Raw genomic sequence first — 21,361 nt, forward strand, 5'->3', positions numbered from 1 at the left:
CAGGGGAGAACTCAGGGAAATTCTGAGGGGAGCTCTGAGAAGGGGAATCTGAGGGGGAAAGGTGCTGAGTGGGGCTCTGAGTTGGGGGCCACTAAGTGGGGTCTGAGTGGGAAGGATGCTGAGGGGAGTCTGTTGGAGCAAGTCCAGAGCATAACCCCAAAGGTGATGAGGGGCCTGGAGCACTTCCCATATGGAGACAGGCTGAGAAAGTTGGGGCTATTCAGCCTGGAGAGGACAAGGTTGTGTGGAGACCCCATAGCACCGTCCAGTACCTGAAGGAAGGGACTCTTCATAAGGAAGAGGGACTCTTCATCAGGAACTGGAGTGATAGGACAAGGAGTGATGGGATCAACTGAAAGAAGAAATTTAGTGTAGATATATGGAAGATATTCTTCCCTGTGGGGATGGTGAGACACTGGACTAGGTTTCCTAGAGAAGCCGTGGCTGCCCCTGGATCCCTGGAGGTGTCCCAGGCCAGGTTGGACGGGGCTTGGAGCAACCTGGGCTAGCGGAAGGTGTCCCTGGGAAGAGAAGGGGATGATCTTTCAGCTCCCAGCATCCCCCCCCCTCCGGCGATCCCGCATCCCTGTGATGCCGAGGGGCGGACGCCGCGCTCCCCGCACCGCCCCCGTGTCCCCGCGCAGCCGCGGCCGGTGCGGGGCCGGTCCGGGGCGGGTCCGCGGGCTGCCAGAGGGGCTGCCAGAGGGGCTGTGGGGGCTGTGAGCGGCTCTCGGCGCCCCGGCCCCGCCCGGCCCCGCCCGCCCGGCGGCCCCAGCCCGGCGCTGCCGCTGCTGCCCGGCCATGGCGGACCCCGCCGAGTGCAGCATCAAGGTGATGTGCCGCTTCCGGCCCCTCAACGAGGCCGAGATCCTCCGCGGCGACAAATTCATCCCCAAATTCAAGGGCGACGAGACCGTGGTCATCGGGGTGAGTCTGCCGCATCCTCCTTCTTCTTCTCCTTCTCCTCCCGCATCCCTCCCGCGCGCGGGCGGCGCCAGCATCGCCAGCATCGCCAGCATCGCCATCCCCCGCCGGGGACACGGCATCGCTCCCCGCCGTCCCACCGCCCGCGGGGGACCCCCAACATCCCCCCCCCTCCGCCGTGTGTCCCCCCCCCCCGGCCATTGTTCCCGCTGCGGCGGAGCGGAGGTGGGGGGGCGTTGGAAGGATGGATGCGCTCCCCGCGCCCCCCCGGCGGGGCTGCCCCCCGCCCACCCGGCGAGGGGTCCGGGCTACCCCGGGGGTCTCCGGGCAGGGCCGGGGGCGCGGGGGCTCGGCGGGCTCGGGCGCTGATGTCATGCCGGGCACTGGGCATGCTCGGCTGGGGCGGCCCCCGCGCTCCGCCGCGCCCCTGCGGCAGCGCCGGCGGCGGAGTTACCCCAGCCCCGGGACCCTCAGCCCAGGGGTCCTTATCTCCGGGACTCCCATCCCTGGGATGCTCATCCCCGGGGTGCTCATCCCCGGGGTTCCCATCCCCGGGGTCCTCATCCCTGGGGTTCCCATCCCCGGAGTGCTCATCCCCGGCACCCCCATCCCCGGGGTCCTCATCCCCGGCACCCCCATCCCCGGGGTCCTCATCCCTGGCACTCCCATCCCCGGGACGCTCATCCCCGGCACTCCCATCTCCGGGACCCTCATTCCCGGGGTCCTCATCTCCGGGACTTCCATCCCTGGGATGCTCATCCCTGGGGTCCTCATCCCCGGGGTCTTCATCGCCGGCACCCCCATCGCCGGCACCCCCATCCCCGGGATGCTCTTCCCTGGCACCCCCATGACCAGGACCCTCACCCCCTGGACCCCAATGGCCGGCACCCCCATCCCCGGGATGCTCATCCTTGGATTCCTCATCCCCGGGACCCCCATGGCCAGCACCCTCATCCCCGGGATCCCCGAAATCCTCATCCCTGGGGATGCACATCCCCGGCACCCCCATCCCCGGCATCCCCATCCCCGGCACCCCCATCCCCGGATCCCCATTCCCGGGAGCGCTCCGTGGCCGCAGCGCATCCCCGAGCGGGCGGTGCTGGCGGGTCCCCGCCGATCATCCCGGGGCGGGGGGGGGGGACGCGACCCAAGTTTTGTCATCGCGTCTGAAAGGATCCAATCTCCCGAATCTCGAGGGTCCCTCTGCCCGCAGCGCCCTCCCCGCGCTCTGCAGGGGCTCGCGTGTTCCCAGGGGTTGATTCAGAGGGAACAAAGGGTGCGGGATGTGGCTCCTTCCCCGGGGCTGATTCATCAGCGCCTCCCTTTCCCTCCCCGCGGCTGGAGCCCCCCAAAAACGGGTCCCCGGGAGGGGTCGATCTCGGGAACCTGCCGGTGCTGGTTTTGGAGGGGGGGGCACGGACAGCACCGGGTGCCTGAACTCGGGTTTTTGGTTTGCCTTGTGCTTGGTGCTTTATTTCACGTATTGGTCCTCTGTGCTTAAACCAATAACGTGTTCCACACCAGACAACGATAAAGAGGTCTTAAAAGTAATTGTCAGTGCAAGATTTGTTAAAATTCTTCTTAAAACCTTGAGTGTGTGAGAAACTCCTCTCGTGAAAGTTGCAGAACAGTTGCAAGGGGAAAATGAGTCGATCCAGGACACAAACGGTTATTACCTTGTTTTCTTATTCTTTCATGTAATTTATAGAAACGTTCCCCCTGTAGCCAAATTAATTGTCTTTCTTTGAAGGTTAAAGCTGTACCACCCCCAGCAGCCTGTTAACAATAGAATAATCAAATTGGTTATCAATCTTGGTCAGCAGGGGAGGGCTGGATTTGGCCAGCAAATATCAGGAACGAAAATGTAACTGTAGGACAGGCATTTGGGTGTTTTAAAAAAAACAAATGTCAGCAAATTCCCCTCCCCCCCTTAAACAAATAAACCCTCAGACATATTAAAAGCAGATTAAAATACATCTACTGTAAATCCTTTAGCAGGGGCTGTGTTTTTAAGAGAAACGGAGTTTGGAATTCTCTTTTCCCCGCTTAGAATGTATCTTTTTCCATAAAGTATCTGTTGTCCGTGGAAAACAGTAACTAAGATGCTCTGGAAGAGGTTTTTTGTTTCTTGCTGACAGGAGAGAATTCCTTCGGTAAAGGTAAAAGGGAAAAATAACAGCAACTGTTAATTTCCTACCATGGAAGTTTAAAAAAAATAGAAACAAGCAAAGCACGTGCATTTATTGATATAAATATTTATTTTATATATATATTCAGGTTGGCAGGTTGGAGGGGGTTATTTTTGCCATCTTGGAAATCAGAGGCTTAGACTTTCTTTCCCAGGGCAAGGTTTTAGGGGCACATTTTAATCACCTCCACCAGTGCAATATGTCCTCAAATCCAGCTTCTGCCTTCCAGAGAGAGAGAGAGGAACCATCCAGCTGGGGCTCTGGGGGGATCCTTGGAGGTTTGCAGGTGGAAGTGAACATGAAAATCTCTCTCTGTGTTCTTTGTCCTCTTTATTTGCAGCACCGAGCTCCTTGGGCTTTGGTGTAACTTGATCCCCAGAGGATTCCACTGCAGCATGAGTAGGAAATGCTACTTGTAATTCTCATTTACTGGTTTTAAGGAGCTGCTTCCCTCCAACAAATAATGCCTGGCAGGGGAAGGAATCCTGATTCTGGTGGAAAGCACTACCAGAGTAGACCTCCTCTTAGAAAAGCAGGGTTTTAGGCTTCAAAACCTCTTAGAAATGTTATATAAAGTACAAATAAACCAGAACCAAACACTTTTTTTTTTTTTATGTTTTACTATAGCACTTGAAAACACTGCAATGCAGCTTTTATTTTTGATTCGTATGTTGGAAAGAAAAGGGTTCTGTTGAAATTTAAAAAAACCCAAACCAAACCACCAACCCCTCCCAGAGGAATTGTGTCATCACCTAAGAAAAAATAAGATAGAAATGATTTAAAGGAAGCATCTTATTTTTTTCCCCATGACTAGTAAGCCTGAATAAATTTACTTCTTCCCAGCAAACAATGGTGGGGAAAATGCCTTTTTTTTTCTTTTTTTTTACCTCTGAACTTCCCACTGTCATCTCCCATTATACTTCCCTGGGGCCATGAGCAGATTTGCCAGCCAAAAACTGAAGGTTGGATGGTATTTCTGAAATCAGACTGGGTGATGTTTCTGAAAACGAGCAGCAATGGAGGGAGTTTAACCACTTAGGTGTGAGTTTGCCTTTCAGGCTGTGACTTAAGCTGCATCTCTGTGATGCCTGGGGTTGTGGGGGTCAGAGCTCCTCCTCAGGGAATTCCCAGGGCAATGTCACCCCCTTGGAGTTGGGATTTGACCCCGTGTTTTATGTCCTGGCCCCTTCCGTCCATCCCATCCCCGTGTGCTTCGCTCTCGTGACACAACGAAGTGTGGAACATCACAAGCCTCACCTTCAGTTTTCCTTTGGTTAAATCGGACAAAACCCTCTGTGTTTTGATTCTGCTTCAAGGTTTAGGCTATAAAAAGCCTCTCAGGTGGATCTCACCTTTAACCAGGGCAGGGAAAGGCGAGGGGGGTAAATCCAGCCCTTTCCTTTGCGCTTGGCTGCCCAACAGAGTCCCCAGACTGCAGCTTCATTTTATCTCCATCTCTGCAACCTCAAGGTGACTCTCTGATTGATTGTGTTGGCTGACACACCTAAAAATGTATTTTCCTAGCTGGCTTCCTTCTCGTGGGCTCGTTGGAGAGCGTGGAGCTGTTTGCTGGAGTGAGCAGTGGGGATAATCCATCGTGGGTTTGTTGTGTTCATCCCTGTTCCTCCGAGGGCTTTCAGTCCTGAGCACCTGCAAAGGAAGGATGGAGAGAAGCCCAGCACCTGGTGGGATGCTCCCCAAGAGGGTGCTTTCTGCTTTATGTTTGTGGGAGAGAATGATTCCAGCCCTGTTGTAAAATATTTAGGAATTAGTCGTGAGGAGATGATGTTTTCACCTTCCTTTTTCTTTTTAAGTCCGGAGCGACCACTTCCTTTGAGTGCAGGGTGATTTTTCCAGACTTGTTAGGAAGGAGAACATCCAAAAGGCAGCTTGTGAGGCTCATGTTGTTACCAGGAAGGGGATAAAAGACTCTTCATTGTGGCTGTCAGCTGCTTTGGGCGCTGCAGCGGCGGCAGGGAATGTGTAAAGCAGGGAATGTGTAAAGCCCGGCTTAGCGGGAGCTGCTGAGCTCTGCAGTTCCCGGTGTCAGGCACAGGCAGAGCCTTTCCCAGCCCCTCAGTGCCCACCCCGATGGGCTCCTGCCCGTGGGAAATCCAGCAGAGAGCCGGATCAGAGGGAGGATCCCCCAGGGTTGAGCTTTGCTCTCACGGGGGAAATTCTGTTGTCTCATCCGTGAAATATTCCACATAAATAACTAATGTGCCTCAAACCAAACAAGCAGACTCATCACCTGATACTCTACTGTGGTCACTGCTGTTCTGCAGTGTCATGTTCCATGACAGGAATTCCTGTGCAGGGCTAAGAGGTGGATTTGATGATCCTTGTGGGTCCCTCCCAACTCGGAATATTCCGTGAGAGAAAGGAAAACAAAGATTGATGGCTGATTCCCTTGCAGTGGGTGGGGTGGAAGCTGAGCAAGGTTGTGGGGTTTTTTTCCCCTCTTGGAATGTCTTGTGGAGAGATTCTCGCTTATTTTCATCCTTAAAATACCTGGATATGTTTTAGCTTTTCTTTCATATGTGCCAGTGAAGTCAGCAGAGTTTGTGCTAATGAAAGGCACGTTCTTAATGTGCTTTTAAATCCCTCCTGTACAGAGACCTCTAGTGCTGTCAAGCAGTTGTCACTCTGGGGTTAAGACAGACCTAAAAAAAGAGAAATTTATCCCTGTGATAATAGATAAATGGCTAGTTAAAAAAAAAATAAAAATTAAAGAACTATCCTGTGCTGCTGGGCTTTCTTCCTGGTGCTTTTGACAACAGCCAAGCTTCCATCTCTCCCACAAAATGCACAACCCCTCTGCTTGTGGAGGATTTGTTCGTGGTGGATCTATAAATACCTTTTATCAAAGCTCCTGCTGGATGGAAGATGTGAAGATGTGACTTCTGTCGTGGTGTAAAAGCTGTCAGGGGATACACAGAGTGCTGTTCTCCCAGCAGATCCCTTAGCCTGGGAAGCTGATCCCTGCTTTGTCTCCCGGAATCTTTGGTGTGTTTTCCAGCTCTTCTTTCCCAGTGAGGGATGAGTGAGTTCTTTTTTCTGTGAAGGGCTGGTGTGGGATACAACCCCTGGCACGGCTGAGCACGGCATTTCTGTGGAATCCTGGTGTCTGAAGACACCAGAGCTGCCAAACACCTTTGTGGGAGCTGCTGCTGCTTTCAGGAGTGTCTCCAACCCTCCCAGAGCCTGAGATTTTCCTGCCCCAAGCTGCTGCCTTGGCTGAGCAGAGCCAGGACGTGCTGTGCTCATCCCCCCGGGGCTTTGGGTGATGCTGCTTTCAGGTCAGACCATTTCCAGAGCAGCAGCAGCAGCAGCACAAGACTGACAGATCTGGCACTTGGGTTTTTGCTTTTTTTTTTTTTTTTGGAGGGGTTGATTTTTCTTAGGAGGTGCCTCAGGAAGAAGCAGGAGTCTGTTGCTGTTCACTTGGGAAAGGACGACCACGGGATGATCCCGCTGGCTCTGGGTGGATTTTCTGTACCTTGCAGGAAAAACTGTTTCATTTACTCCTGAAAACTGGTGTGGCCATTCAGGGAGCTGAGTTATTTTCCTAAGGTGCTTCACATACACTTTCAGGAGCTTGGGAGAAGGTTAAAATCCTGGGATGGGATGGACATTGATGAAGTGACTGGCACAGGAGTGTCTTGGTTCTGTTTTTACAGTGTGTTGGCTAAAAAATGAAACAGTTCTGGAGCTAATTATCAAGAAATACATTTATTTCTTGGCACAGCGAGACTCCCATAAAGCACAGAAGCAAATGTACAATATTACACTACCACAGTGTAAGTTCAGTGGAAAAAACCCTGTCTTGATAAGGGCATTTGAGCTTCTCCAAAGCCCAAACATTGTTCTGTCCCACCCTGCCTTTGCATCTGTCCAATTCCACAACCACAGGTATCGGGATGAGTGGCAGCTGATTCAGCTCCTGGGATTCTGTTGGCACTGAACCAAATTTTGGGGTTCTTCCCATCCCATTAAGATTCCAAGCAGAATCCTTGGCTGGTTAAACACTGCTTGGAATGTTCTTGCCGGGTTTGAGCACAGACCTGTGGGGACAGAGTGGTTTGGGGGGGGGAGTTCTCTTTGGTTCCCTTCTGAATCCTCTGCTGTTTTCCTTCTGGAAAGGATGTTCTTTCAGGCTTGTCTGGAAGTGCTGAACTGGGGGGAAATTATCCATCAGGGATCAATGTGTGCTGCACTTGTGTATTCTCTTCTCTTTTCTAAAAAAGCAGTGAACTCAGGTGTGAAAACAGCTTCTATTTACTGGTGGTGGTGCTAGAAAGACAATTTACTCAAAATAAAGAGCTTGTTTTCTCACCAAAGTGATTTCCCATTTGTGTTTTCTCGGGGCATCATTGGTTTTTTTTACCTTTTCCTAATCCCACTTGGCAATTTTTTCTCTAAAAAATACCTTCATCCTCCTCACCTCTCCTGTCAAAACCACGGATTCCTGCTTAAAGCTTTGAAACCTAAAATACAGCTGATGTATTTCAGCAAGATAGGCTGTCAAACAACTGGAAAAGGTAGTTTCAAGCCACTCTGTGTTGTCTTTTCCCCTCTGGTACCTCCTTTTGGGCCCAGAAGGTTTAGACATTGAGGATCTGTCCTGGACAACCTCTTTCCAGCTTCTGGCAGGGGTTGTTCCTTCCCCTGGGATGCACCAGGGAGTGACTGGGGCTTGGATTTGTTTGGTAAATGTTTGTTGAGCGTGGCACAGTCAGATTTAGGGAAGGATGAGATGCCACTCTGAAGTCTTTAATATTAACATTTTTTTTTCCCTGTGGTAGTTTTTTGAGGATTGAGGTTGGGAGGAGGGGAAAACAGAGGAGGAAAGATGATTTAATTTAGTTTTTAACTTGACTGCTGCCACCCTTGGTATTATTTCAGTGTCCTTCCTGTTATCACGAAAATGAGTCACTTAGGATTTGTCTCCTTCCAAAATTCTGTCTGGTTGCTGATGAGTTTCTGCTTAAAATCTGGCTGGTTTAGTTGAATACAAAAGTGCATTTGGAACTGTGAATGTTTTCATGACAAGATCTCTTCTACACGAGGGGATTTGTTTGTGGTTTGTTGGTTTTTTTGTTTTATTTTTTTTAAATTTTTTTCATGACATCTACGCCAGTCCTGTGCACTTGTGTCTGTTTTTGTTGGGTTCCTTTGAGCTTGACATGTTTTGTCTTATGCAACCCAACGAGACCAAGCACAGGAACCTCCCAAATACTTCCAGGCTCTTTATTTTCCCTCTTTTGTTCGTTTTTGTGTTGCTGAAACCTTTTGAAACCCAGGTGTAGAAGCAGAACAAGTGATTTAGAGTGGCTCAGTAACTGTCTGACACTTTCTGACTTCGACTGTGGTGTTGCCAATGTTTGTTTTTCCAGCCCCAGTGGAAGGTACACACTGGATAATGGTGCTTGGCTTTGTGAACAGGGAAAATGCCTTTATTCCATTTTACTGGATTTTGGAGTGTGAAAACATCCCATGCTTAAATAATCCCAACAAAACAAACCCAACACAGCAGCAACAGCAAAAAAAAAAAAACCCTTTACCTCAAAATATCCCAAATGGGATCCTTCAGAATCATAAAGGTGTGGAGTGGCAGCTATGGGATTCCTGATGGATTTTATTCATCTCCTGGGAAGACCCAAGCCATTCCTATGTGTTTGTGGCCTCTTTGGTTCTTGACTTTGCATGGGATGTCCTGGAAATGTATGTGATTGTTATCAGGTTCCCTTTATAACATCAATAATTGGTCTCATGACAGCTTCAGGAAATGCACGTTTTCAAAGTATGGCACAGAGTTTAACTGACACCAGGAATGTGGGATTTTTTTTTTTCTCCCCTCCCCGAGAAATGAGTATCCAGAGATAAAAACTTAAATATTTGATGGCAGTCCTCTTAGATGTCTTTGCCAAAAATGATTCATTTTTTTCAGTGCCTCTCTGCTAAGAGAAATTTTTCTCTGCTCCCTGTTCACGATGATGGACAGGAGGTGCTTTTGGTTGATGGGAGAGACTGTTCTGGGTCAGGGAGCAGTGGGATTCCTGCAAAACTGGGCTTGTTTTGAAGCCTTTGTTAAACATTTCAGCTGCACGAGGAGGATTTGGTGCTGAAACCACGTTTTATTGCAAGTTAAATGGCCCAAAGGCTTTCAGTAACTTTTGCAGTGCGAGACATTCCTGAATTCGCTTGGACATTATTGCTGTGACAGGCTGTTCTGACAGGCTGCTGCCCTCGTGGCAGCCTCTGAGCTCAAGACCTTGGAGTTGGAGGGGTGAAAGTTGACTTTTAAAGTCACCTTGGGGCCGTGCAGGGAAGGCTGTGACACACCAGAGTCATCGTGGCTGCTGAATTATTCCCCCACCGAGCAAAGGGTGTGCAGGAGACCGTTCCCGGAATTGGGGTAACTGGGTTAGGGAGTATTTTTAGCAGAGCTGTTACCAGAAGTCGGATTTTTCTGCAGTTGTAATCTCTTTTGCTGCCTGCCCAGCCCTCCTGCATTGCTGGGATCGCAGTATTTAGGCCAGCAGGGAGATGTGGGAATGCTGCAGCTTCTCCCAGAGCTCGGAGCTTTTGTGTTGGTCACTTGGTAATCCTCTGCTCCTCCCAGGTTTTCCTGGGGATGCTCAGGAGCTGTTCCATGGCACACACAGTCCTCTGCACTCCCACAGCTCCGTCTTCTCCAACTGCACCAGTTAATTCCTCTCAAACACTTATTTTTATCACTAAATAAATCACACAAATGCCACTGCTCAGCATTAACCTGTCACCCTCAAACTGCTGCCCTCATGTCATATCTGTCCTCTGCTTCTCTCTCCCTTTACATTACTTTTTTTCCCCATCCCCTTTTATATTACATTTATTGTTCCCTCTCTCCTTTTATATTACTCCCCCTCCCTCCCCTTTTATCTTGCATTTTGTTTGTTTTTCTCCTCTAAAAACCTCCCCGTGTTCTTTTTTTGTGTTTTCTTACCCCTTTCTGGGTCAACCCTAAATATCCACCCTGCTGTCATTTGATAAACACACTGCCTTGATTATCCCCCACTTTAGGGTGTCTTTCACAATTTACCTTCAAAGCAAACCAATTCAATGCTGCAAACAAATCTTAGAGTTAATCTCACTATCCAGGAGCCACGTGTTCCTTCATCCTGGAGAGAAATATTTGCTTATATTGGTAACAGGGGATTTATTCTACCCATTGCTTGCTTTATGTGCAGCCCAGATTTTCAGAGTGTTATGGAGTAACCTCAGCCATAAACTTCAAATGGAGCTGTTGTCAGCAAAACCAGCTTATTTTCATCTACCACATGTGATGCTGGAGCTGTGGAGCTCTGAGGAAGGGTTGCCTGGGCAGGAGCAGGAAAATGGAAGCACCTGAGGTGGTTTCATAGCCAGAATTGGTCATAGTCTATCACTTAATACGGGATTCCTGTTTCTTCTTATAATTAATTATCCCCTTGTTGTGTTTCCTGATATGAGCAGGTGCCATTCCAGCAGAGGCAGCGCTGTCTGAATGTGTCATTTTAATGGAGCTCAGTAGGTTGCTTTTTTGCCTTGATGGAGCTGTAAATCTGTTAGCAGGGCTTGGATTGGGTCTGTTTTGGAGGCAGACTTTGTGCTGGAACTCAACAACTCACTGGATTTGACTTGCCAGTGACCTGAGGAATCAATTCCTTGATCCCTGTTTGTGCAGTGGGAACACTCCTTGCTTTTCCCTGGTATTTTATTATAGGGTTTGGAGCTTTAAATCTCAGGGATTTCTGATTTTTGAGCAGCTGCCCGTGCACACTTCAGGCTCATTTTGAGAAAGTCATTTGGGACTCTGGGAAACACAAGAAGCCTGAAAGCTGAAGCAGCTGCTGGACGTGGGAATTCAGAGCAATTACTGTGTCCTGGAGTCCTGGAGAGAGGCACCCGCAGTGTTTAGGATCTGGAGAGCTTTGCTGTGTGCCTGCCCTGCTTTTCCAATGGGATAAATGTGTCCCTGGATGCAGGAGGCAGCACTCAGCCCCTCCAGGTCCTCCTTGCTGCCTGCTGGTGTGGCTGGGAACAGTTATCCCTCCTTCCATGAACAGTTATCCCTCCTCTTGGATACAGGAGAAGGATCAGGTGGAGAGGAGATCTTGCTCATTTACCAGTGACCCCCAAGGCTGAGCTGGTTTGTGTAACAAAAACCACTTGCTTTTTAGTTTTACCTTATTATTATTATTATTATTATTATTAAAACCTGCCATTGGGAGTAGCTTTCAGAGGCTTTGGGATCCCGGAATTGTAAATTGGATAAGCATCGACGATGGGGGAGATGAGACCTCGGTGGCTTCAGGATTAAGGGGTTGGTTTTTGTTTGGTTTGGCTTTTTTTTTGAAGCAGTGCCAAACGCTGAGGGTGGCTTGAGGCTGAAATCCTGCAGGTTGTGGCTTAACAGGAAGAGCAACTGCTTGATATTGATGAAAACAAAAGGTCTTCATGATTATTTGCACCCTCCTTACCTCCTGCTAATTGCCAGCCCCGGTGTGTTCCAGGTTCTGTTTGTCTCTGCTTTAGAAAAAAATCAGAATATGAATGATGATTTACATAAGAACAGGTCCTGTGTTTACATGACTCATTTTGCAGGTCCTTCCCTCATTTCCCCTGTCGGTGTGTCAGGAAGCAGCACCAGAGCTTTCACTCATGGGTACCAGTGTTGAACACCATCACTGAGCTCAGGGAAGGGAGCATGGCAGGGGCTGCACCCTGCTCTGAGGGTTTGGGAATTGCAGAGGGAATACATCAGCATTGCTAAATCTGATAATGGAATTACTGGCAGATAATTCCAGGCCCTTTCTGGATAATTTAGCAGAAAGTGGGGCTCTTCTGCTGATCTCATTGCTGTGCTGGAAGAGCTGTAATGCATTTCTAGCTGCAGGGAGAGCACAGGAGGGGTTATGAGCCAGAAAATCTATTTTTTTTGCTCATAAAAAGCCCAAAAAATGACCAAAGAAGGTCCAGGCAGTGCAGTTGAAAAGGAAATTCTGCAGCTCTTTGTCCTTACAGAGTCCACAGAGGGTGTTTTGCTGTGTGTGTCTGGGTGTGGTGTGTTTTACCCAGCTCAATAATACCACTTTTGTTCATATATATATATTCAATATGTTCCTATTCAACTGTCTGAGCTCCAGTCTGTGTAGTAACACACTCAGAACCCTTTGCCAGCTGTCCAGGAAAGCCCAGCTTGTCACCACCAGTTTCTCAGTGTGGGACAAGGTGGTGTAAATATTCTTACTGCCAAATGCAGAGCCAGGTTGGGACCTTGGGTTTTGAACGAGATTTAAACAATTCTGAATTTCTTGATGATTGATTTCGTTTATCAGTGATGAATTAACTTATCAGACATGCAAAAACCAGATTGTTAAATGCTCCGTTTTCCTCCTGACAACTGGTGTAAAAAAGGGAGGAAACGGTAATTCTGGTTTGTGAGGAATTTTTCTATCTCTACTTGTCTAATCACCTTACAGGATGTTTTTATGAACTAGAGGTACAAATAAGAGTGCCTTGACTGGAGTAGGATTGCTGAGGATTTCCAAACCAAGCTCTGCAGCACCGTGATCCCAGTCCCACAAACACCTGGGTTTGACAAAGAGCATTGGGGTCTCCATTTAGCAGGTTCCTATTAAGTTTTTTAAAAATATTATTAAAATTTATGTATATATTTTTAATAATTACCTGGTCCTATTATGTTTTTTTAAATATTATTAAAATTTATATATATTTTTTTAATAACTACCTGATCCCCCCGTGCTTGTGCTTGAGGGAGACTTGGATGGCTGGCGCCGAAATTGTGAGGTTTGAATAAGTCAAGTAAAACTTGGCAGATTGAGTTCTGTTCTTTTATTAAATCCAGAGGGAATGAGGGATGGAAGGAAATCAGTGCAAGAAGCAGAAGCTGGTTGTGAGGTTGTGGATGGGGGGTGAGCAGGTTCCTCCTTACACAAAGAGGAACAGGGTGAGAGGAACTGGGCTCCAAGTGACCAGGGTTTGTGTCTGGCTGTGCTGGAGGGGTTTTGGGGGAGCTGTGCTCTCTCTTCTACACCCCCATCTCTCTGAAACTGGGTGTAGTGAAGGGGGAGAAGAACCTGGGCAAACTGGGAGAAGACACTGGGCAAACTGGGATAAGAATCAGGAGGTAAAAAAAAAAAAATCGGTGGAAGTTTTTGGGCACCACGGTTTAAAAAAGACATTAAGCCATGAGAGAGCATCCAAAGGAGGATGGGGAAGGGTCTACAGGGGCTTTATGAGGAGGCTGGAGAAGAGGAGACTGAAGGGAGATCTCATTGGGGTCTTCAGCATCCTCACTCCAATCTGTGCCCTGTGTGAGAAGGAACAGGACCCCAGGGAATTTTTAGGTTGGATCTCAGGAAAAGGTTCTTCCCCCAGAGGGTGGTTGGGCACTGACCAGGCTCCCCAGGGCAGTGGGCACGGCCCCAAGGCTGCCAGAGCTCCAGGAGGGTTTGGACAACGCTCTGAGGGACAGGGGGAGATTGTTGGGGTGTCTGTGCAGGGCCAGAGGTTGGACTGATGATCCTTGGTCTCTTCCAGCTCAGAATATTCCAGGATTCTATAAAGACTTACCAGAGGGAAGGGAGGTCAGTGATCTTGTGATGGGGCTCAAACACTGACATTCCGGTGCCTTCCTTCCTGGAACAGCTGATTTTCCTCTCTGTTCTTGTTAAACAAGCTTTGAGCTTGTGGGACATGGACCTGGCAGGGCTGCAGAACCAGGACAGGGAGAGGTGGAGGGTGCCCAGAGCCCCCTGAGAGTGGCCCTGCCCGTGCAGGGTCTGTGCAGTGAACGCTGTTCTCCCTCTGTGCCTGAAGAGGTTTGTTGCCAGGAGCAACTTGTCTGCATTAGTTTGTAATTGCTCTGCCAGCCTTGACATCTCAAGGCCCTTCCATCCCCAAGTCGTGGCTGTTCCAGCACTCCTTGAGCTGCAGAGCTGAATGTCTCCAACAGATGCAGGTCAAGGCCTCAACTCATCCAGCTACGAAAAAAGAAAAAGGTAATTTTGGGGCAGCCGTGCATCAAATATCTCTGTGGGTAAAACCTGTGGTGCTTTCTGCCCTTTCAGTTCTTCTTTTGAGTACCCCTTTTCAGTGGAAGAGGTAGAGGGAAGTACATCCTGTCGTTCTCCTTCTGTAATTCTCCGAGTTTTAATTAAATTGCATGAAAGCAGGCTGGTGCAGAGCAGCTACACTGTAGGGTTTTAAAATCCTGCTGCAGCATCAGGTCTGTAAACATTCCAGCTTCCAGCACTCCTGGAGTTCAGTGCCTCAGTCTGTAAAACGAGGAAGTGAGTCTGAGTTGTTGTTACTGGTCTCCCAGTGAATCAGGAACAAACTCGACCAGCAGAGGCATCGAGGGGTTGTTTCCTGAGCTCTGGGGTTATGGTTGCTCTGTGAATCAGGAACACACTCAACCAGCAAGATATCAAGGGCTGAGGGTTGTTTCCTGAGCTCTGGGGTATGGTTACTCCGTTAGGTTATGAATGTCTTGGATACTACTAGCCTGGACTTTGGAATACTCGAGATTTTCAGTTCTTGAGGGCAGAGGAAAATAAATCTACACGTCCCAGTGCTGCTGTTGGTCCTACAGTTGCTGTTGGTGAGGGTGGGATGAGAACACTCAGCTCTGGTGCAGAATCATGTTCTTGCCGTGGCCATCACACAGGGGGTGCTTTGGCTCCTCACAGGTCACTTTGGGGAGCAGAGACATGCCTGGGCTCGCTGCTGGTGGGAGTGCCAGCACAGTTTTCATAGAATCATAGAATCAGCTGGGTTGGAAGGGACCTCAGAGATCATCAAGTCCAACCCTTGATCCACTACCACCATGGTTACTAGACCATGGCACTGATGCCACATCCAGTCTTGTCTTAAAAACCTCCAGGGATGGAGAATCCACCCCTTCCCTGGGCAGCCCATTCCAATGGCTGAGCACCCTCTCTGGAAAGAAATTCTTTCTAATCTCCAACCTAAACCTCCCCTGGCACAGCTGAAGACCGAGCCCTCTTGTCTTGCTGAGAGTTGCCTGGGAAGAGAGACCAACCCCCAGCTGGCTCCCCCCTCCTGTCAGGGAGTTGCAGAGAGTGAGGAGGTCTCCCCTGAGCCTCCTCTTCTCCAGGCAGAACAGCCCCAGCTCCCTCAGCCTCTCCTCCCAGCACTTGTGCTCCAGTCCCTTCCCCAGCCTCGTTGCCCTTCTCTGGACCTGCTCCAGCCCCTCAATGTCCTTCCTGAACTGAGGGGCCCAGAGCTGGACACAGTACTCGAGGTGACCCCCCAGGAATTGAGACCCCCCAGGAATTCCCCCCTCAGGATTCACTCACACAGTGAATTAGTGACTCTGGATTAATCCCTGAATAAGACTAAAGCCCAGCTGCAAGTGCCACAGTGTGCTCGGGAAGCACTTTCTCCACAGAACAAACACGGGCAGTGGGGTGCAAGGACCTCCCTTGTTCCCTTTTCCAGGATTTATCCACCCTGACGGGACACCCCACGACCAGTGGTGAGGATTATTCCCTGATCCCCCTCCATCCCTTGCTTTTCAGAGCACGCTGACAGCAAAGCTGCTCCCGGGGCCGGCGGTGCCCTCTGGTTTGGTTGTGACCCCTCCTGACCCGAGGTGGATTTGAATCCTCAACTGGCAGTGCTCAGGATCCCATTACTAATCTCCTGAGCCACCCAGTTGCCCCATAAATCTGCAAGTGATATGTTTAACAAAGCAGAGATTAACACAGAGGCTGCCAGGGCAGAATTGAGATGTAGTTTGGGCTGGTTTGTGCTCTTCAGGCGGAGCTTTCTCGGGACCGTCACCAAAACTGCTTTGTTTTGAAATATTCACCTGTTCTGCTTTTTTGTTGGGGTGTTATAAACCCTGACAACCTGCTCCACGCAGCTTATTCCCACAGTCCCCACCCACGATGGCCTTGTCTGACCCCTCTTCTGTTGCTGCCCCGGGATGCTGCCTGGGGGGGGGTTTCCTGTGTTGTTTTCTGGCTGTGAAGCTGTAATTTTTGGTGAAAGGAAATCACGGTGTTCTCCAGATAACAAAAACCCAGCCATTTCAAACCGGTTTTGGAGCACTGAATTTTACAAAGTGGAAATGAATCACAAAAATCACAGGATGGTTTGGGTTGGAAAAGCCCTTTAAGAGCATCAGTCCAACCATTCCCCCAGCACTGCCCCGGTGCCCCAGGTCCCCAAGTGCCACATCCACATGGCTTTTAAATCCCTCTCCAGGGATGGGGACTCCACCACTTTCCTGGGAGCCTGTTCCAGTGCTTGATCACCCTCTCTGGGAATAAACTTTTCCTAATATTCATTGTTTTCATTCTCAACTGCTCCTAGAATCCCAAGACCTTTAGCTGGAGGAATCTCAGGCTTCCTGAATTTATTTTCTCTTCTCCAAAGAATATTTTCTGTGTTTCCTTTCTAAGCTGTTAGTTTGCATTGTTTTATGTACAAAATAAATAGTCAGATTCTCTCATCCCACTGCTACAAGGAAGTGGGGTAGGTTGTTTGGAATGCTGGAGCCTGGTGAAAACCAGGAAAAATTTGGATAACTTGCACTAGTTTTCACCAATACAAGTCAATAATAATAATGAGAGAGCTGTGACTCAGAGTATTGCTGTGTCAGAACTATAAAAAATGTTGCTCAAGAGGATTATTTAACAGTTGCCTTTGTTTTGGGAGCTCTTTATACTTAAAATTCATATAACGTTTCTTTAAGAGCCTTTTTTTCATGCGTAAGACAGGTTTTAAAATAAACTTCTAAGGTTTGATTTCTTAAATTGCAGATCTTTAGCAAAATAAAATAAGACTTTCTGAAATGTTGTTTTTTCTTTTTTTTTTTTTTTTCCAAGGAGTTAAAGGTTCTTTCTGCTGGCAGGGAGAGCTAAAAGTGGATCACTGGCCACGAGCCAAACTCCGTCAGCTCCACAGAAATATTCATAAAGTAGATCAATAATTAAGCCCTCTATGCAAAAGTAATGCTGAGTTTGTCTCAGATTGCTCTGCAGTGCCTGATCATACATGGTTTAATTTATTTTCCAAGTGAGTTTTTTGGAATATTAGCAGGATTTAAGCTTTTTTTTTTGGACAGCTTGGTATGACTATTTGGCATATTCAGGTTTATTCTGAACAAATTTCCTTTTTTTTTTTTCTTTTTAACCCAAGCAAATTTTGAAATTTCATCCACTGGGTGATTTGCTGCTGTTCCAATGTTTTTATAGGGCAAGATGACACAAAAAATGGATTGGGATGGCAGTGGCATTTACCTTAGTCAGTACAACTAAATAAGGGGAAAACATAATAACTGAATTTAACATAATAACTGAATTTAACTGCTTTTCTAATGGTTCTGTTTTCTCCCTCTGTTTGTAACCATGTTTAAGATTCTCAGTAGAGATAAATGGCTTTAGGAGAATAGAGCCTGTTTATTTCTTGGGCTTTACCAACAAAACAGTAACAACCCTGGAGCTGCAGAACTTCTGTAGCTTGTAGGGAAAAGAATTCCCTCTGTCTCATAAGTTCAGTGTAATTCCAGGGGGGATTTGCAGGGCCAGCTATTTATCCCACTTGGGAATGGAGGAAGTGTTCAGTCAATGTGGCCTCTGCATTTTCAAAGGGAGTGAAGACTGGAATTCCTGCTCTCTGGGCTGGAGGGAAGGAATGTGTTTTATCCCACTTTCTACAGGAGAAACTCGGTGCAGTGCAGGACGTGCCTGGACTGAAAAATGGAATTGCCACTGGTGATAATTTGCTTTCTCCCCTCTCTGAAAAATTCTATCTTCCAGGCCTGCAATTACCCATCTTTTATTTATAAAACCTTTCCTACAAGAGCACTTAGGGGAGGGAAAACTTATCTGGGAAATAATTTGCCACGTTAATTAAGCTGCTGCACGTCACGTGGTGCTGTTACCTGGGTGCTCTGGCAGTGTGCAGCCAGTCAAACCCACTCAGAGATCATTCCAGCTGCATCAATAAAACTCTTGGAGCTGGACAGGGAGCCAGGATAACAGTGACAGGGATTCAGCACAGTCACAGTTTGCCAAATGATTTGTCCGATAAACTGAGCCCTGGGACCAAAAGCTTTCCCGAGCTGATGATTCCACGATTCACTGCAGCTCTTTCACAGGGATAGAGGGGGGAAAAGAACCCTCCTGCTCCTGCTAAGCCCCTTTCCAGACCTCCTAGCACAGGGATGCAGCTGGAAGCACGGACACATGGACCTTGTGACCTGTGGTCCCACTTTGGTTGCTGGTCCTTAGGTCCCCATAAACATGGATGCACCCAGAGTGAAGTCTCTCACCCAGGAAGAGAGTTAGAAAGGAATTCTGGAAGAAGGTGGGACTGTGCTGATGGGATGTGGGGCACAGCCAGACAAGCTGGGTGACCAGCAGCCTCCTCACAGAGCTGGGGCTTTTCCCCCTTCATCCCGTGTTGGTTCCTCCCTAAATCACCCACATCACTCCCTTTTCTCACCATTGTCCTCCCACAGACATCCCTAAACTCTGGTATCATCCTGAAATGTTGCCCTGTCAGGATGGCTCTTCCTGGCTCAGAGCATCCCAGAGAGGTTTGGGTTGGAATGGGACCCTAAAGCCCATCCAGTGCCACCCCCTGCCATGGGCAGGGACACCCTCCACTAGCCCAGGTTGCTCCAGCCTGGCCTTGGACACTTCGAGGGATCCAGGGGCAGCCACAGCTTCTCTGGGAAACTTCTCTGGGATCCCCTCCTGCCTCTGTGCTCTTGTGCTCCTTGGGATGTGTTGTCTGCTGAAGCAGAACAAACTTGTGTTTATCCCGTGAGAAATCTGGGTGATATCTCTAATTTTAGGGGATGGCTTCAGGCTAAAACTCCTCATCACACCCGAATGTCTCCTCACAGCCCCCCAAAATCAAAGAAACCCAGCAGTTTGTATTCTCTCTTCCTCTTTTCTACTTAAGCAATTCTATCCCTGAGTTCCCTGCTGGCTCTTGGGAATTCTGTCCTGAGCCACCTCACCTTGCCCGTGGTTTTTAGGAGGACTTTGGGGATGGGGCTGTGGATTCAGATGCCTGAAGGTGAGGTGTCATCTCACAATCCAGGGCTGGAGTCGACCCTCAACTTCTACCTGAAGATCACAGGGATTTAATCATGGAATTATATTAGGGCTTCTCATTCTTAGCACTGAGAACTCCTCATTTCCTGTCTGGGTGGAATTTCGGAGAGTTGAGAGGTATTTTATTTTATTTTATTTATGTTTTGAACTGGAAATATATTTGGTTATCTTAATTTTTTTTAATTGAGACTGCATTAGCTTCTGCTGACAGTACAGCTCTGTGATGGTGCTTGTAAAATTTGGTAAATTTGGAATTTATGGTTAAAATCCTTTTGGTACTTGTGAAATCCTCCTTTTTTTTTTTTTTTTTCCTTTTAAAATACCAAGCCTGTAAACTCAATAGGAAACCTTGAAAACGTTAAGCCAGTGAAATAATAATTGGCAATATCTATGAAGACAATCCTTGGTGCTACTGAAGGGCCAGAGCAGAATCCATTTTGCTGTCAATACAACTTCAGCAGGAATTGTGTGGGTGGATTGGAGCACTTATCCCAGCCATTATGCAGCAGTGGCACAAGTTAATGGAACAGATTGTCAGGGGGACTGTAGGAAGCAATTGCATAGGAAGGAAGATGTGATTTATGTATGAGAGATAATACACTGCATGTAATGAGAAAGTTTGGAAAATAATGTATGGAGGAGGTGCACGGATAAAATCGTTGGCATAGCTCAGAAAATAACATTTTATTTCTGGCTGCTTATTGCTTCCTTGAATTGCTTCCTGATTTTGGTGTTTAATTCAAGCTGAGTTACATTTGAAAAAAAAAAACAACAGTGATGTTATTTCTGAAGATGACAATGGGGAGAAAAAAAAGGACTGCTTGGGATCAGGCTAAAAATCCAGGGGATGTTTGTGATTGTTCACCCTCCCTCTCTGTTGTGGAGCAAACCTTTTGGATCTGTCAGCGTGTTCTTTTTGTAGGGTGGGTTTGGCTTTTGTTGCCTTTGAGGGAAGTCTGTCAAAAATTGAGATTATAACAATAACAGGAAAAAAATCCGAAAAACCTCCACCCCAAAACATAAAAACCTGGAGCTGGTGGGTGTGGTGGTGAGGAGAGGAGCACGAGGAGACAGAAGGAAGGGTCCCAGAGTTGGACAGGGTGAGGGGGGGGACATGGGGAGAACCCAACATTTCTCCAACATCGGAGATCCAGGCAGGAACTCCTGAACAAGGAATGAGGGAGGAGCATGAGGAGCTGGTGGTGAAGGTGAGGAGAAGGAGGTTGAGCGGGATTGAGGGAGTTTAGGATGGAAAAGAAGTGGTGGCAGAGAAAAAGAAGTGTAAACCCTCAAGCTGAGGGTGGGCAGAGGGTCTGTCCCTCTTCCCTCCCTCACGGGACAGAGCATGAGCCTTTAGTTGCCTTTGTGGAGGTGAAGCACAAAATCCCCCCCAAAAAAACCCCATAACTGCTCTCATTTTGTGCAGTCATTTTGTCCTTCACACCCATTTATTTTCTTCAGGTACCAGGGATGAGTTTTCCAGCCTTTCAGCTTCCCAAACAAAAATCCCCGGGAAGAAATCTGATCCGTGAGTTGCTGCTTTACGTGTGCAGCTTCTCAGTCTGGCAGATAAATAACACTTTGCAGGAAGTGGAGCACAGTTATGATGGGATTGCTTTTTTTGGGGGGGGCTCTCTGACATTCCAGGCACTGGAAGACCTGGATTGATTGCACCAGAATGGTGTTTGCCTGGAGTGCTGTGCTTCCCATGGTGGGATGATGAGCTGACATTGCTCTCTAAGCCTCAACTCAGGCATGAGGGAAATAAATGGGATAAGGGGATGTCTGGGGTTGTGTGTCCATGTGGGTTTTGGCCTCTTGAGTTAGGGATTATTGCCTAAGTGCTTGGGATGAGCAAAATGGGGGTAAGGAGGCAAAAAGTTCCGTTGTTCTGGAATAGTTATAGCAGGGCTGGGCAGCCCTTTTCATCCTGGGAGTGAAGAGCTCTGTCTTGCTGAGAGCCACAATGTGCACTGGCCATGAGGAGCTGTGGAGAGGCAGAGTTTGGGGTGGGTGCTGTCTGGGTGCCCCCACATTCCTGGGAGTGAGACCTGGGATGGGGGCTGCATCAGTCATGTCGGTCCCAGTCGCCTCTTCAGGGTT

General features: G+C 48.4%; 1 protein-coding gene across 1 annotated transcript in view; it reads left to right on the forward strand.

Moving 5' to 3' along the window:
• The first annotated feature begins 714 nt into the window (after nucleotides 1-714).
• Nucleotides 715-21,361, forward strand: part of KIF5C (kinesin family member 5C) — a 72,502-nt gene continuing 51,855 nt past the window's right edge. Inside the window, exon 1 of the mRNA XM_032693048.1 lies at nucleotides 715-927. Coding sequence (XP_032548939.1) covers nucleotides 802-927 — 126 coding nt within the window. The 5' untranslated portion in view covers nucleotides 715-801. The remainder of the gene's footprint in view (nucleotides 928-21,361) is intronic.

The sequence above is a fragment of the Chiroxiphia lanceolata genome, chromosome 7, assembly GCF_009829145.1.
Source record: "Chiroxiphia lanceolata isolate bChiLan1 chromosome 7, bChiLan1.pri, whole genome shotgun sequence".
Taxonomy (NCBI): domain Eukaryota; kingdom Metazoa; phylum Chordata; class Aves; order Passeriformes; family Pipridae; genus Chiroxiphia; species Chiroxiphia lanceolata.